Here is a 15,480-nt window from a genome sequence, read left to right on the forward strand (position 1 = left end):
GGTGTAAATATCTAATTGCTCAGCAGTTCCCCTTTTGCTTTCATCCGCCTTTTATTGCCGACGAGGTCTTAGTTTAGATTCTGCTTGCCTGTTTTCTATCCGTTCGAACAACCTCGAGCTGATCAGAGCATACCTTTCCTTGCGAAACTGACCGGCATATATAAGCACATTCAGGCGCAAAATCATCATAGTATTAACCCCACCAGTATACTTTGAAGGACGTACATATGTTCATCGCGAACACTGACCTTCACTTTACTCACAGCATGGCATAGATTATCTTTTATGGAACCTCCGGTAGACAGTTGATGAAGGTCTCCCCCAGGGCATGTTACGTGTTGTCCCATTTCCTATTCAAGTAAATATTTGCTTGACGGTCCTGTTTTATGTTATTGCTCGTGTCAAGGCAACGTCGTTGGAAAGTCCCCAACAATTGTCATCCGCCGCCCCGCTTTGATTTAGAACGTGCACAGCCTGATTGATGGCCGGCTGCCAATTCAGGCAAGCTAGAGAACATTCTATAGGGCTTAGTGCTTTGAGGTCTGTGATCAATGCTTCTTGGAAGAAATATAAGATGAGTGTTAATGCATAGGTACATGCAGAGCCTTGCGGCCATACAGCATTGAACACTTACATTACTCTCATCCGATTGTTGTATATTTTGATATTCGTTCAGTCCACCACGAGGTAGATGTTAATTAAATAAAAGGTACATCTGAAAAAGTCCGCGTGCCTATAATTCACTTGGTGTACTCTGCCTTGAACTCATAGCGCAAGCACCCAGCATCCCTGAACCCACCAACCCCACCATTAATACATTCTTTCCAGTTCCTCCGCAACAAATCTGTACAAGTAACCTGATCCTCGCTACCGGGGAACTTATAATCTCCCAAAGGTGTATAAGGGCTCTGCTTTGTACCGCGACAGCCCTTGATCCAGGAGATGGAATAATAGTACGGGGCGCCGTTCGTCTTGGTCTGGAATACGACTGGGTCGCTGTTCTCGTCCATTATATTCTCTTCCCGAGCGGTACCCACGCACGCGAATCCAGTGTACTGGTTTTGAAAGCCGGGGCTGATGTCCTTGTGGTCGCCGAAGTCGTCCGCCCCGTGGCAATGGAGTTCGCCGAGCTTATCGTGCGGTGGCGTCTCCGGGGGATTCTCATTTGGCCGCTCAATCTTGTAACTGTAGCTACTGCTGCAGTCAAAGTCGGCGTTGCCGGATGGTTGGATAGAGTGACTGTCGAACCCTTGGCCTATGGTAGTAACTTAGTACTTGGGGGGAGAGAGAGACAATAGGAGGGGCCGTACATTTCGAAGCCATACGCGCAAACGTAGCTTTGCAGTCGGTCTTGCAGCCTGGGTTGTTCGAGCCTTCAAAGTGGAACTTGTAGCCATTGTACTTGTCGGACTTGATGTCGTCGCTCGTAAGGTCCTTCTTGGGGTTCTGAGACATGTCGTTGCCGCAAAAGTTCTCGGATAGGCGCTGGAAGAATTTGACATCAACGTCGATCGTCTTGCTGTAGTCCTGTAGAATAATTAGCAAGGGGGGCTCCGTCATGACATCGATGAGGGAATTTTGGTAAAAGAATGAGACACATACTCCATTATTGGCGCAGGAGAGATCCGCGTCGTCAGGCTTATCAGGTAGATTGATCTCGTAGCTGTACAGCGCACCACAATCAAGCGTGGCATTTGCCCCTTTCTGCACCGTGTGGCTGTTGATGCCTTGGCCTGTCGGTCCATGTAGTTAGCGCAACTGTATCTCTCGAATGACTTCCGTATAGGTCGCCGGGGGTGGGGTGTATACATTTAGTGGCCATGGCCTCGATCGCACCCGCACAATCAGTCAAGCACTGTTCGTCACTTTTCTCTGGAGGGGCATATGTCAAATCGAATATGTACTTTTGGTAGGCCTTGGTTGATATATCCTTCCCAGAGAGAGTCATATGGCGATCCTTTTTGGCATCCCCGTCGCAGAATTTATCTGCCAGACCCTTTACGAAGGAGACGTCTACGGCGACGGCTTTGTCGTATCCAGGGTCAGAGCAGACTACTTTTGGTGTCTCCGCATTGTCAACATGTTCCAGGGCGTATTTGATCGCATCGGCTTGTTCTTTCAGCCATATCTCGTCGTAGTTGGTGTAAATTGGCCTCACCAAATCGAGGCAGTGGCAGTGTTTGTATTTCCCCTGCATCTTCCGTTAGTATACCGGGGACAAATACGAGGTGGGAATACATACATCTTGACAAGTATTATCTTTGCCACTGCAGTCGGAACACAAGGGAGCGTTCTTCCCGTTGGGTGCATCCTTCGGACACTTGTCGGAATCCTCCTCCTCCTCCTCGGGCGTCTCCGTCTTGGGAAGATCATTTTTGGGCGGGTCTCTGATCTTATAAGCCAACGGAAATTCCTTTTTATAAGTATAAAGACGCGCCGCGGTCCAGACGAATCCCATGGCACCGATCCCGCCTGCAACAAGCCTGGCTTCCTCGGTACTGGCTCCAGTAATCATACCTCTGAGCACATCCTCACTGAGAAATGCGATACCTTCGACCGCATCCCTCAGGGACTGTATGAGCTTGGAATCATCCTCAGCAATCTCGATCAAGAACCTCTCAATCCCGCAGGCTTCAGCCCGTTTTTTGCCACAGGCGGGGACATTTTTCATCATATCAACCAACTTCTGCTGGAGTTTGGGTGCCATGAGGATGTTAAGGTCCCCATCAGGACCTGTCATGACGGCTATTGGTGCGGTCACCGTTTCTTTAGTGGGCTTGCCGTCTTTGGTTGTGACTTGCACCTGGGTGATTTGTTCTTGGTCCTTTGCTTTCCACTGAGAATCATGAGTACAGGGCCCTGCAATCCCCAGGGAGGAGACAGTATACCTACATTGCCTTTATCATCAACATAGTCGCTGAAGAAGGTGTTGTATGGCCCTGAGGTCTCACTGATGGGGCGTTAGCACCGCGAGGAACAACGTTATACTGAACAATACTGAAGGGGCTTGATCTCAACGAACAATGAATCCACGAGGACCGGTGTCACTCCAATCTGCCCTGTCGTTGTGGGCACAATGGCTGCAACTATAGCCTCAGCACGCCTTTGGACACGAGTTGGATGGTCGGCCTGCGGTGGTAGCATCTGATGTGGCCAGGCAGTGGCCGCCGAGAAGAGCAAAGACGTTACAAGAAGAGACTTCATGGCGATGGCGGAGAGAAGAGATGGTTGTGTCTCATTACGATTCGGACACCACTGGCCAGACCGAATGGTATGCTTTATACTTCACCCGACATTATCTCCCACTCTCTCTCATCCTCTTGCCAACAGGCCAGGCCAGGCGGTGTCGGATGGGGTTTCCAGTCCACTCCAAGCTTGTGTCGAGCATAGCCCCCAAATTTCCTCGTCATTGATGAGGCATTTTCCCTCCCTGCTGGTCAGTAAAACTTGGTCCTATCCTTTCCCCTCACCAGCCGCAGCCACAGCTGAAGCGAACATCTTGCATGCAGGCACTTGTACCTCACTTGAAGGATATTGGGTACGTAGATCCGAGTATCCACCCAGACCCTAGTTGTCTTTCTTTTGGCCCCAACCCATGAACCACTCAGCGATCGGCGCCCCCACCCGCTCCGCCTCAGCCTCGTGTATTTTGCACTATGTCTTACCAGTGCACGTCCTCCGCACAGTCGTTTTATATGCAGTCTACCAGGTCCCAGGTTGCTGCCGTTGGCAGCGCCTTATTTCCAACGTCAGCCCTACTGCTGATGTTTACTTGGCACATCAGCGCAGCGCGACGTGCCTGGGTGGTAACTGCTGTTGCATTAGCATGACCGCATACATACATGTATATCATTGGCAGGTCTGCAAGCCACGCTGATTTACCAAGCGCCAAGGCAGACTTGCTAGCCTACATTCGACATCGTCAACCGACCATCCAAGACATTTGGGATGGGCTAACCAACACCAGATAGAACAGAAACAACGGTAGCTATATTGACAAATTGCGGATGCACTGCCCGTTGGGTAGATGCGGGGTACAACGCAAGATGGTTGGCCGCTTGAGGGAATTTGTGCTTTCGCCCTTGGAAATTGGATGTTGGAAGGCATAAGAGTAGATATAAAGTGGCCCAATTCACACCACGGGATAGACAATCTAGCCAGCACCGTTTCCCACGACATCTACCCGTCATACTCCTAAACTCCAGGCCCTGCGGAGCGACCTATTCCACTGAAGCGCAAATATGAGATTCCTCAAAGCACTATCTTGCCTTCTAGGTCTAGCTGGCCTCGCTAGCGCGGGAGAAGGCTGGAAACTCGACGAGTCATGCAAGACTGACGGTGAGCCGAATACTGGTGCTTCCTCACGCTTTGGACAACATGCTAATATTTGATCATAGCGATTGGAAGCATGGTCACCGATGCGATACAAAGTGCCTTCAACATGGCAAGCGATGAGCTAGACGCGATCGACAAGGCCTTGAACAACGAGGACTTGGGCGAGAACGGCGAAAATATCCGGAATGTACTCAAATGGATGTTTATGAAAGATGGAGAAGAGCCGAATGGCAATCGACTAGGTCTACTGCGAAGTATTACCCCTTCTCCTGACCGCCGAAATCGCGTGGTGTCGGATAAAGCTGACTGTTCCAGCGAATCTCAGAAGACTCCTCCGTGCGAGAGAAGAGATAACGGATGGAGATCCAGATGATCAGACGGTATAGTTCTGCCACTCTATATAGTAGCAATGTGATTGGTGCTTTCGCGATGGCTAACGGATAAACAGATTGTCGTGTACTGTGGTCTCGATCGCTTTGAAGAACGGGAGGACGGGCTTTGGTATGACAAAGGTGTGTTCTCTAGTAGCAAGCCGAGACCAGCAGACTCTAATGCCCATTTGAAAGATATCGATGATGTTCTGGAAAAAGACGAATCATTTGGGGCATGCAAAGGGGCGGAGCCCACGGTGGCGTACGTCTTGGTGAGCCCGGGCAACACGCCATCCCAGTTGCAGCTTTGCCCATGGTTCATCGAGTGGATGCAGGGGATCAACATTAAGAATGTCCACAAAGTCGACAAGAAATCTGTATTCTGGAAGATTCTCAGCAAAGGCTTGGTAAAAATGAAGGCCGTCCTGACACCCATGGACGTGGCGTCCCTTCTGGATAAGGTGATTCTGCACGAGTTGACGCACACCCGCAATGCAGGAGAATCCGATGACGTCGACGGGCCAAGCTTCAAGACAGTGAAGTATACGTGGAAACGTTGCCGGGAATTGGCACGGGAGGGACCAGATGATGTCCAAAGAGAGTCGCAGGTAAATGCAGATTCTATAGCCCTGGCTGGATCTGGTAAATTGGCCCTTCTCAAAAAAAAAAAAAAAAAAAAAAAAAAAAACAGAAAAAAAGAAAAGAATGCTGACCCATCAATAGCCATCAGGTTTATCAAAGAGGGAAATGAGGTCAAGGAGGATGGGAGTATTGTCAAGAGATGAGATTGGCGGGGGAGGGGGGATTTCTGTCACTGTGTTATTTCAGGTTCTTAATGGTAGAGTGATGATAAGTTCTGTATTCAGGCATGGAATACCTAATCACCTTATGAGTAGATTTTGTTAGACAATGTGGATCAGACCAGAGGCAAAACTTGATGATATTAATGACCTCCGAGAGGCAAGACAAGGAGGGTCCCAAAGTTCCCGTCATCATGAGATCTAACCTGCACTGACCGGCCACGTGATGGATCAGGTATCTGATGGATGTAGGCTCTCACCATTGCTCTCGACAAAATCTGTATGACATCAAAGCAAATCACCCTAGCGGAAAAATGATCCAAGACATGGGGGGTACCTTTGTACGATCCTCCATCAGGCACGCTAACTCTCGGACCTGGTGCCAAGGCCAAGTCTGCCTCACAGCGCCTATATATATGTCCCCTGTCTTCCTTTCCTTTCCTTTTCTCTCCTCCCCAACACAACTCCTCGTCAACACAGCTATGACGTCATATGCAATTCCCATCGGATGTCCAACGATTGGAGGCGGACGCCGATGGAAACGTCACAAGAAGCTCAGACTCGAGAGCGATCCGGCCAAACCATTACCAGCAGTCCGCCAGCGGGCCTTGACTCCGCCACTACCACCGGCGCCCGCCCCACGTGCAGGCATCTTTCCGTTTCGTAAGGGCCGGCGGACTCATGAACAAGAAAGGGATCATGACCAGAAGCAATCGCCTTTCTTTGCTAAACTACCACGGGAGGTTCGGACTTTGATCTACCGAGAGGTTCTGGCCCCTAAGGACCACCCGGGTCTACATGTTGCCAGTGCCGATGCGCGATTGTTGAGTCGACGCTGCCGGGACGACAGTTGGGCGGTACTGGGGTGGAGGCACCCGTGCTGGGGTGGATACCACAAGAAAGATGGGACGACAGGTCCGACGTGCAGTGGTGGGGGATATAAACCTGAGGAAGATTCTCCATACGCCACTCGAATGGGAATAATACAGTCATGTCGTCGTATGTACGTAGCTTACTGACCTGATCTCCCCCCCCACCCCTACCTTCTCCGGGGGAAGTAGAACCAACTGACCTGAGGCCCAGATATGCCGAGTCGATTGATATCCTCTACTCCGACAATGTTATTGACTTTCGCCAAACTCGGACGGTGTCGGAGTTTGGGCGTTCTATACTGCCACACCGCCTCCACAGGGTTAGATTCCTGCATCTGGCGTTGCCACTGGACATCTACTGGTACAGCGATACAATTAAAGCTTGTGCTGCGATTTGGCCTCTCGACATGCCGTTCTTCTGGGAAGAGGCATGGGAGACCATCCCGAGGTTCAAGTCGTTGCAGCGACTTCGGGTTTCACTAAGTTACAGGAAATACGGGGATGAGCCAGAACTTGGCGCGCTGGTGAAATTGATGAAGTCGATGGTACCAATCAAGGTCCCTGAGTATGTGGTCGACTTGAACTGGCCGGTGGAGGTAGACAAGCTTGTCGCCCTGTTGGGGAATGAGGTGCCCTTTGAAATCCGTTTCAATGATCTGCTGGAGTACTAGGCGTTCAATTTGGTGCTCGTTCCTCAGGTTTACGCCTAGTTTTACAGCCAGCCTTTCATATCCTTGTTTCCTTTTTTATAGTACCATCGTTCCGACTTTCGGCACGGTATCTCGAAGCCTCCAGCTAAGTCCAGCGAGAGATCAGTAAACATCAGAATAGAGAACAACAAAAACATACAACAACACAAGTATAGCAGTGGTAACCAAACACTGCCTGGGTGAATCGTGTCTGATTCAGTCCCCTTCAGGACGATTCCAACTGTTCTCACACTCACCTGAATATTCTTCACCCGGATTACCCAGAAAGTTGCATTTGCGCAGTTTGGAAAGGCGCCACCAGTGAAATAAAAGATGTTGTTGCCTGTATCTTTGGCCAGGGAATTCTCTCTTATCTCGACCTGTAACCTGTCCAGAGGCCCTACTGCTGTGCAAGCCCCTCCTCCTGAAACAGCGACCTGATCAGATGACTCAAGTTTAAAAAAATGGTAGAGCTGGAGCAGGGATTGCATGGCAAAATCGAGGAGGGCCTTGGAAAACTCGCGGTTTTCCACAGAAAAAGAAATAGAGTGTTTATTGTGGAAATCCTTGGCCTTGGGGCCTGGCTTGTCGCGTCATCATTAGAATACTTGAATATCCCATGTCTCTGCCATACAAGTCCAGACTCTATCCAGACAGTTTTTTGGAGCCATCTGTGATTTCCAACAAGATTATTATCCAAAAAGATTTTATGTCCTGCTGTTATAGCAGTACCGTAAAGTCGAAGAAGAAAAACATACAACAGGAGGAGTATGAATATGCTCACTCTGAGTCATTCAGGTGTGCTGGTATTCGCTTATAAGTATCTTGCTACTTTATACAGGTCTTTAGGATCTTCTTTGAATAATTGAATAATGTTTTTTCAAAAAAAAATAAAATAGTAACTCCATGAAAACTCTCCTAGAAGAATTAGACATAACCAGTCTTCTATTACTAGTTCTCTGAGATATTACACACAAGCTTCTCTATCTTGATACTTGTATCAAAGAGACTCTGACAATGACTCTAGAAATTAGGATGTCTTTAGAGCGGATTACTCGAGCAGAAGGATTAGAGCTTTATGGGAAGTAATTCAAGGGGGCACGGTGCTTGGGGTGAACACATGGGTTGTGCACATGGATAAAGAGGTTTACAGGAGCAACACTACTTCCTGGAGGCCAGGACAGTGGGTTGAAGCAAGCACGGAACAGAGGAAAGAAATGGAGCGGACCCGTTTCACAGTTAGCCCTTCGATTTGATATCTTCCCTACGTCGCGGGCGAGATTTTTGGGTTATACTGATATCGGGTTTCTTAGTTTGGGGGAGGATCACGAGCCTGCTTTGACATCTCTTACCTGGAGATGTATAGGGTCATCACTGAACTGCTTAAAAGATTCAAGGTAGGTCGCTCTGAGAGCCCATCTATCTTCGTCTGAGGCGATGCCAAATACTTGACTTTTAGTTTGAGGTCAAAGACTCGCAACAGGAGTGGTCGTTGAAGAATGGGTTCTGTTTACACAAAGGGGGCTGAGGTCACAATTCAGTGACAAAAGTTCCCATGACTTTTAGGGATAGATTCCAGCTCTGCCTACAATCAAAGGTCATATGCTCGGCTCCTGTTTGGATTCGAAAGACAACGGGCCAAAGTATGTGTGGTATGAAGATACCTGCTAAAATTGCTGATCGGCTGCCCTCGCCACTACGCCATAATTCTCATCAAATTAATAACGGGCTGTATACAGTAACAACTGGTATACACTAGATGAAGAGAGGAAACACTATTGTATCAAAGAAATAGAAAAAAGGAAATCAACAACAAGGAAAGGATATAAGACAAACAAAAATTCAAAACACAATGTTCCACGGACCGTTCACAACGTACAGTACCACTCCAATCTACGCCCGCACCCGCTCCTTAAAGACCAAATCCAAAGATTCAATAGTGACAGTAAAGGTATCCTTAGAACTGGTATCAAACGACACCCCATCTACCCCATCTGCAAAGGAGATGTCGAAATCGTACGCGAGGCGGGCAACCGTGCCCCGAAGTTCCATGAGGGCCAGCTGTTTTCCGACGCAGCTGTATCGACCTGATAATTACTTAGCACATGTGAAAAATGGATAAGCATGGTGTAGGAGGGCTAACCTAGTTGGAACGGAAAGAACGCATCCTCATCCGCAATCAACTTCTCCTTCTTATCGAGCCACCGCTCCGGGATAAACTCTGTACCGGAGGGAAAGTAACGCTCATCGCGCTGGATGACATATTGCGGGACAAAGACGATGGTCTCCCCGGGAATCCAGACTTCCTCGACTTGCAGGCCCTCTGGAGGAGTGACCCTGGGCTGGCCGCTGGGAACAGCCGGTTTCAGGCGGAGAGTCTCGTTGATGACGGCTTCGAGGTAGGGAAGCTTGCGGAGCTCGTCATTACTGAATGTGGAGGCATTGGTGGAGTTTGGAAAGGCGTTGTCGAGCTCTGCCTGCAAGGCATTGCATGCAGAAGGGGTGCGAGCGAGGTAGTACAGCGCGTGGGCTATAGATACGCCGGCAGTGTCACTAGGATACTTTTAGAATTCTTTCTGGTGGGGGGGAGGGGGGGGCTTGAACGCTGCGAGAAGGAGAACTGACCTTCCGGCGATCATCATGAGACGGCCATCTTCATTAAGAGCTTGATCGCCTGGTGGAGCACATTTGTCGTTCTCGTCGATAGCCTTCAAGAGCCAGGAGATGACATCCTTGGGGTACTTATCGCTTTCCAGGCTCCATTGCTAGGGTAGCACATTAGTTCACTGGCTGCATGAACGGAAGATCGGATTTACCTTCTTCTTCTCGGCTATTCTGTCCGCACAGTAGACCATAAACTGACCGTAGTTACCCATCAGACCTTGGACGGCACCAATGACAGTCAACATCCAGGGGATGGGTTTCAGAATACCGAGGAACAACATCTGCCCGTGAAGCTCCTTGATTGCGGAAAGTTCGGCGCCGTCTTCAAGTTGGCGAAAGTCTTTTGAAAAGCCGACCAGACCCATGATGTCAAAAGCTAGGAACATAGTCCACTGCGAGATATCGAGCGGTTGGTTCCTTCTGGCGCGGATCTGGGAGGCCAAGACGTTGATTTTGCGCTGGACGCTTGGTTCGTACGTCGCCAGGGCTGTTAGATTGATTAGCTTACCATGTTCAAAAAGAAAAAGACAAAAAAAGAAAGAAAATAGGAAAAGGTGGAACTCATACCCTTGGTGCTGAATCCTCGATCCCAAGCCTTCCGTCGGCGACGGTGCACATCTGGGTCACGAGTAGAGTTCAATGAAACTTGAGTCTTGTCATCGGACACATGGCTATACCAGGGGGACTTGGTACAGTTCGACTGGGGCCCATTGATGGCAATCACGGCCGCTGGCCGATTGATCGAGATCTCACGGGGTCCAGTACGGACAAAATCACCGTACCTGCTGTGCATTGCCACAAGATCCAAGTGGTACTGGGTCTGCTTTGCGACCCGCTTCACCGTGGATAGCCGGCTCAATTTGGCACTCCATGGCCCGGGGAAGCGTCGGAGGCGATGAAAGAAAGCCCGGTAGAGAAGGATGCTTGTTGTGAGCCCGAGGTTGAAGCAGCATGCTGCAAGTAGGGCGCATCCAATTGCAACAGGGACACTAAGGGTGTAAACATGGAAATAACCAATGCACAGTGACAGCCAAGCTACCACGTATAGGGCCAATAGTGACTTGACTCTATTATCAATCTCAATGGTACGAATGCACTGGTGGAACGCGGCCCCCAACACAGGAAAAACGGCAGCAATCCGTAAAGGAGCTGGATCTAGCAGTGCAGTGAACGTTGTTACCGCGGCCATCTTTTCAGAGGCTGTCAGGATTTCACGGCTTGTGATACTCGTCCTCCTTCCTTGTGTGTGGGTTGGTTACCGTTGGAATAAGATTGTCAGGAGGGTGAATAATCCTTGCTATTTTAACATTTTTTCTCCAATCGACAAGGGGGAATCCCTACCTCCCCCGACCGTTGCCCCCCAAGAAATGATCGTCCGAGAGAGACGAAAAGGAATGACGCCGTTGGTCCCAAGCGCTCTTCGCGCACCCGGGGAAGTGTCCGCGAGGGGCCGAGCCGTCGCAACGCCATGGATTTCGACCGTTTTAGCCCCCCAGTAGCTTATCCTAGCAGCGGGGCGGATTAGCCCTAATGACTCAAGGAGTAAGTAAGCTCAACTACCGTACCCAAGATGCAAGCAACCTTTTCTATTAGATAATGTTTCACACCTTATGTCTTCGTACGGATGCGAAGTCGCCCCCCTGTTTTATTAAGATCCGCCTGTATGCCGTTTTAACAGGTCCCAAGCGAAAATGAAGGATTCGGCGGACTTGAACACTGGATCGTGGGCGGTTTTGCTTCCCGTCTGGCCCACCTGTCAATCTAAACTCAGATTTCATCTAGGACAGGATACTTAATTACGGCCTCTGGCCCTAGCCTTTGTTTCGTCTCGAATGAATTAGCCACACATCTTTCCTCGCTCCAGTGACGATGCTTGAGTCCTTGCAGCCGACGTCTTATGGGGTTTCCTTTGTTTTTTGGGCGCTATCCACGATTTCAACGAGCCTGCGCATATACTCGCGTGGATGGATTATCCAGAGCTTTGGCTGGGATGATTGGTGGATGATCTCAGTCATGGTGAGTGGTGTATGTTAAGGAACGTTGAGGACTGCTCTAATTGCCATGGTTCAGGTTGCGAACACAGCACAACAAGCACTCTTTTGTCTGTTTCTTTATCACGGGGGTGGACTGTAGGTTTCTTTTTCCCGATCGTTGGTCCTGGGGCAAATCTAACAGCGCAGTAAAGCCATGTCTCCCCCACGCCTGATCCAGCGCAGATAGTTCTATTGTCCAAAGTATGGCTTCAAGACCCTGTTCATATCCCCTGCGATCTTTGAATTTGACTCCGGCTCACAATCCGCAGATGCTCTTTGCAGAAGAGATACTCTACATATGGATGCAGTTCGCCATCAAGCAGGCTTTCTTGCTCTTCTATCTTCGGTTGACACAAACGACTTCCTTCATCTACAGCGTATATGCAACAATGGCATTGAATATAGCAATTGCCGTCGCTCTGTGGCTGCTCTACTGCCTCCAATGCCAGCCCCTGGCGGCCTTCTGGAACCAGATGGCCTACCCAGATGCCAAGTGCCTCGACACCGCCATCACCTACTACGTACCCGTTGCGTTGGTGAGTTCTCCAGCCCATCCGACCAACTTCCTCGAAAGAAAAGCAACAAGCCCCTAACGGCATCGCAGAACATCCTCACAGACTTCATCATCCTTTTCCTCCCCATCCGTCCTCTCTGGGCCCTCCAAGCCAGCCTGTCCCGCCGTCTAGGCGTCATCGCCGTCGTTTCCGTCGGCGGCATCGCAGTCATCGTCTCCTGCCTCCGCATCATCGTCCTCCATCAATTCGCAGTCAACCCAGACTTCACCTACATCCTCGGCCAGATGGTCATCATCTCGGCCGTCGAGCTCAACGTCGCCATAATGGCGGCCAACGCGCCGTCTTTCAAGGCCATCTGGCTCAAGCACGTGAGCGGCTCACTGTCCGAGTACATGTCGTCCGTCCAGCTTTCCTCGCTGAACAAGAGGAAGCAATCGGGCGCGCCCGAGCCGTCGGTCGTTTACCAAAGAAGTGTGCCCAAGCGGGAGCGGGATTTACCTGATTCGTCGTCGACAAATAACTTGGTTGGGAGCTCAGCGAGTCGTGATTCGGTGAATTATGCAGACTATACCAGGATCAGTCGATGACATACATTCCTTCTGGTTGTTCTTTTTCTTTTTTTTCTTTTGTCTACTGGGATAGATCGCATGGTCATAATGCGAGGATGTTAGGATATGTTTGCCGGTCCCCATTGGAAGGACACGGACACCATGAAAAAAGGTTTATCATATCTAACTTCGATGCTATATGGAATATGCATCGATGATGTGATGTATCTATACGGAATGAAATCAATTATTTAACGACAACTACAGGGCATTCATCAACCGTCACGTATTAGCAGAGCCTCATTGGCTCGCTGCCATAGACCAGTGCATTTTCCGGTTATGGCATGGTTGAGGCTGCAGATAAGGAAGCTGGGTAAGTCTTGCACAGGGCTGTTTGGTTTCATTCATAATTGGCCCAAGCGAGGAACCAGGCAGACTATCTTCAGATATCAGTGAAGCATGAGTATTGATAATGACATCACATGGGAAAGTTGATCTAAACCCAACACTTTACGATTATTATCAATGGCCGACTTCAACGTCAAGTTATGAGCGACAATATCACCATTCATCAACAAATTGCACTGTCAAGTCTACCTTCCAGACTTCCTCTAAATCACCCCCATGCTAATTGGCAAAATCGCCATCTATATCCTCCCATTTCTCAGCTCCCCGACAGACGAGAAACAAGCCGTCCTTGATATGATCGCAGTAGCCCGCCCCACAACGGAAGGAGTGCCCCAAATCGAGTCTAGCTTTGAGCCCTTCCACCACCAATTAATCGACGCGCGGTACAGGCCCCCAGATGCCCACCGCCAAATCAGCAGTCGCCATCACCTCTGTGAGTATCGGTATCACGGGCTTGGAGGAGTCCATCGCGGCAGCACGCTCCCGCTACACCTGGGACCGAGAGTCACAATTTGCGGTAGTACTTAGACGCGGCAATTGCAGACATCGACGACGTTCTAGACTTTGCGCGCCCGCTCATCGATGCCGGATTCCGGGCGCGCAAGGCAAACCAGGGGAGTATCTACTGTGTGGTAGAGGGAAGAGACCTTCTAAGGTAGGCGAGATCGGGAGGTATCATGCGGTGGTGGCTGAGAAGCTGCGGTGTAATGCGCGGCTGGGGTGTTGTATGGACATGGAGGATTGATCCGTGGTGGATGGGCGGGTACGAGCGTTTTGGGTGGATGAGGATGGGGACGTGGACTTGTTTGCAATGGGAGTAAAGGTGGCCAGGGAGGTTTTGGGGGGAGTGCCAGAGGTATGATGAGTGATTAGTGCAGTGATGCTGTTCGTCAATATGGCAGAGCAATACGCCAGTGGATATCTAGATGGGGAGTAACCTAGTAGCAGTCACTGCCAACGGGATCAGCTGTTTCTCAATTGCCAGTTCGCTCCTATGGATATATTTTCAATGGACATGTTGCATCATTCGTGTTATACGTACTGTACATACTCAATTTGGGCCAAAGGACTACCACGGGGATATTTGCCAGCCAATTTTGGCCTGCTCATCAGCAGTATGACCGCACTCATATTCGTGATATCCTTGACTCGGCACAGATAAATTCCTCCTCTCAGATCCATGATCCAACAAGTTACGATGGTTTAAATGGGGTTATTGATACCCCAAATTCGTCCTATATTGACCATGGCCCTTATACAAGACAAGCTTAGAACTAGTGGAGCTCCAGCAGTCTAGATAAAATGAACCGGAAGAGGGAGTGTATGAATGCTCAAAAGACAGCGGATGGCTAAAACCCCAGATGGACAGGTTTGACATCACTATACCTAGAGGGAGATGTTTCTCTGCTACCCGAGTTTCCTGCCGCTGACCGGTGCTGTCCACTCAACAGCATTTCCACCAACTGACTGTCTCTGTCTGCACCGATATACTAGTTGGAAGACCCAAGTGTATCTTCTCTGGCCTCCTTCAGTTACCCCACCCCGATGATGTATTCTCTTCGTCCAATACCAAGGTTCGATGTTGGTTGACGACTTAACCGGACCCGTATCAGGGCACATCCTATTTCAGTCAATCGAAGCAAATTATAAGCAACAAATGAATTCCGAATATCTACAAGGACACAGATCGATGGCAACGTCACCAGCCACTGACAAGCAATTGTTGAAAGAGCATTCAGCAAGCCCTCCCACCACCCTGTTTGAATGACAAATATAGACCCCAAGCAGAAAGTCGACATGCGCATCAGCTCATTAACCAGATCCAGGGCACTCCATGGTAGGACTCTTCCAGTCATAGGTACCGCAGATAGCACCGTCGCCGCCACCATCCCCCACGCACTATTTTGAAACCAGTATTAGTTTATAACGGAGGGCAGTCACGTATGTGGTTAGTCTTACACTGCCAACATCACAGGCCCTAAAAGTCATTAGCAGGTAGTGTGAGAATCAGGAAAGAGGTGTCTTACCGGTTAGTGCCCGCCACTTTGCACGAGGTGCCATTGCATTCCTAGTCTTCTTAGTTCACGTTAGAGTCATGATCACGCATCAGATACATACACCGCAAACTGCATAATCATTGGGGCAGCCGCGAGACTGGATATTGCTCGGGACAGCTCCAACCATGACGACGCTGGCCAGGACGGTGAAGAAAATGCTGGTAAGCTGCATTTTGGCAAGTGACAAG

The 15,480-nt window shown here is 49.7% G+C and overlaps 7 protein-coding genes across 7 annotated transcripts; 3 read left to right on the forward strand and 4 right to left on the reverse strand.

Moving 5' to 3' along the window:
• Nucleotides 1–740: 740 nt before the first annotated feature.
• On the reverse strand, nucleotides 741–3,204 carry P168DRAFT_322505 (uncharacterized protein; the record flags this gene model as incomplete). Its single annotated transcript, XM_024840578.1, has 7 exons — nucleotides 741–1,255; nucleotides 1,311–1,527; nucleotides 1,603–1,733; nucleotides 1,810–2,191; nucleotides 2,243–2,836; nucleotides 2,893–2,950; nucleotides 2,999–3,204. 7 exons carry the CDS (start codon nucleotides 3,202–3,204, stop codon nucleotides 741–743), a joined length of 2,103 nt encoding a protein of 700 aa, XP_024688638.1.
• A 243-nt stretch (nucleotides 3,205–3,447) lies between these two features.
• Nucleotides 3,448–4,299, reverse strand: P168DRAFT_78762 (uncharacterized protein). Its single transcript, XM_024842148.1, has 2 exons — nucleotides 3,963–4,299; nucleotides 3,448–3,907 (listed from the first exon to the last, which is right to left on the reverse strand). The coding sequence occupies exons 1-2, from the start codon at nucleotides 4,188–4,190 to the stop codon at nucleotides 3,692–3,694; spliced, it is 444 nt and encodes a 147-aa protein (XP_024688639.1). The 5' UTR covers nucleotides 4,191–4,299; the 3' UTR covers nucleotides 3,448–3,691.
• On the forward strand, nucleotides 4,242–5,491 carry P168DRAFT_285561 (uncharacterized protein; the record flags this gene model as incomplete). The annotated part of the gene is made up of 6 exons (XM_024836214.1): nucleotides 4,242–4,338; nucleotides 4,398–4,589; nucleotides 4,651–4,715; nucleotides 4,784–4,847; nucleotides 4,902–5,348; nucleotides 5,430–5,491. 6 exons carry the CDS (start codon nucleotides 4,242–4,244, stop codon nucleotides 5,489–5,491), a joined length of 927 nt encoding a protein of 308 aa, XP_024688640.1.
• A 497-nt stretch (nucleotides 5,492–5,988) lies between these two features.
• On the forward strand, nucleotides 5,989–7,049 carry P168DRAFT_285562 (uncharacterized protein; the record flags this gene model as incomplete). The annotated part of the gene is made up of 2 exons (XM_024836215.1): nucleotides 5,989–6,509; nucleotides 6,590–7,049. The coding sequence occupies 2 exons, from the start codon at nucleotides 5,989–5,991 to the stop codon at nucleotides 7,047–7,049; spliced, it is 981 nt and encodes a 326-aa protein (XP_024688641.1).
• Nucleotides 7,050–8,960: 1,911 nt separating this feature from the next.
• Nucleotides 8,961–10,920, reverse strand: P168DRAFT_300209 (cytochrome P450; the record flags this gene model as incomplete). Its single annotated transcript, XM_024838398.1, has 5 exons — nucleotides 8,961–9,154; nucleotides 9,211–9,620; nucleotides 9,693–9,832; nucleotides 9,884–10,218; nucleotides 10,299–10,920. 5 exons carry the CDS (start codon nucleotides 10,918–10,920, stop codon nucleotides 8,961–8,963), a joined length of 1,701 nt encoding a protein of 566 aa, XP_024688642.1.
• Nucleotides 10,921–11,603: 683 nt separating this feature from the next.
• On the forward strand, nucleotides 11,604–12,638 carry P168DRAFT_209478 (uncharacterized protein; the record flags this gene model as incomplete). Its single annotated transcript, XM_024833045.1, has 4 exons — nucleotides 11,604–11,747; nucleotides 11,802–11,860; nucleotides 11,979–12,300; nucleotides 12,369–12,638. Coding segments are annotated over 4 exons (795 nt in total), but the record flags the coding sequence as incomplete, so codon positions are not given.
• A 2,409-nt stretch (nucleotides 12,639–15,047) lies between these two features.
• Nucleotides 15,048–15,464, reverse strand: P168DRAFT_322510 (uncharacterized protein; the record flags this gene model as incomplete). Its single annotated transcript, XM_024840579.1, has 4 exons — nucleotides 15,048–15,134; nucleotides 15,195–15,213; nucleotides 15,263–15,303; nucleotides 15,354–15,464. 4 exons carry the CDS (start codon nucleotides 15,462–15,464, stop codon nucleotides 15,048–15,050), a joined length of 258 nt encoding a protein of 85 aa, XP_024688644.1.
• Nucleotides 15,465–15,480: the final 16 nt, after the last annotated feature.

Source organism: Aspergillus campestris, assembly GCF_002847485.1.
Source record: "Aspergillus campestris IBT 28561 chromosome Unknown P168scaffold_16, whole genome shotgun sequence".
NCBI classification, from domain to species: domain Eukaryota; kingdom Fungi; phylum Ascomycota; class Eurotiomycetes; order Eurotiales; family Aspergillaceae; genus Aspergillus; species Aspergillus campestris.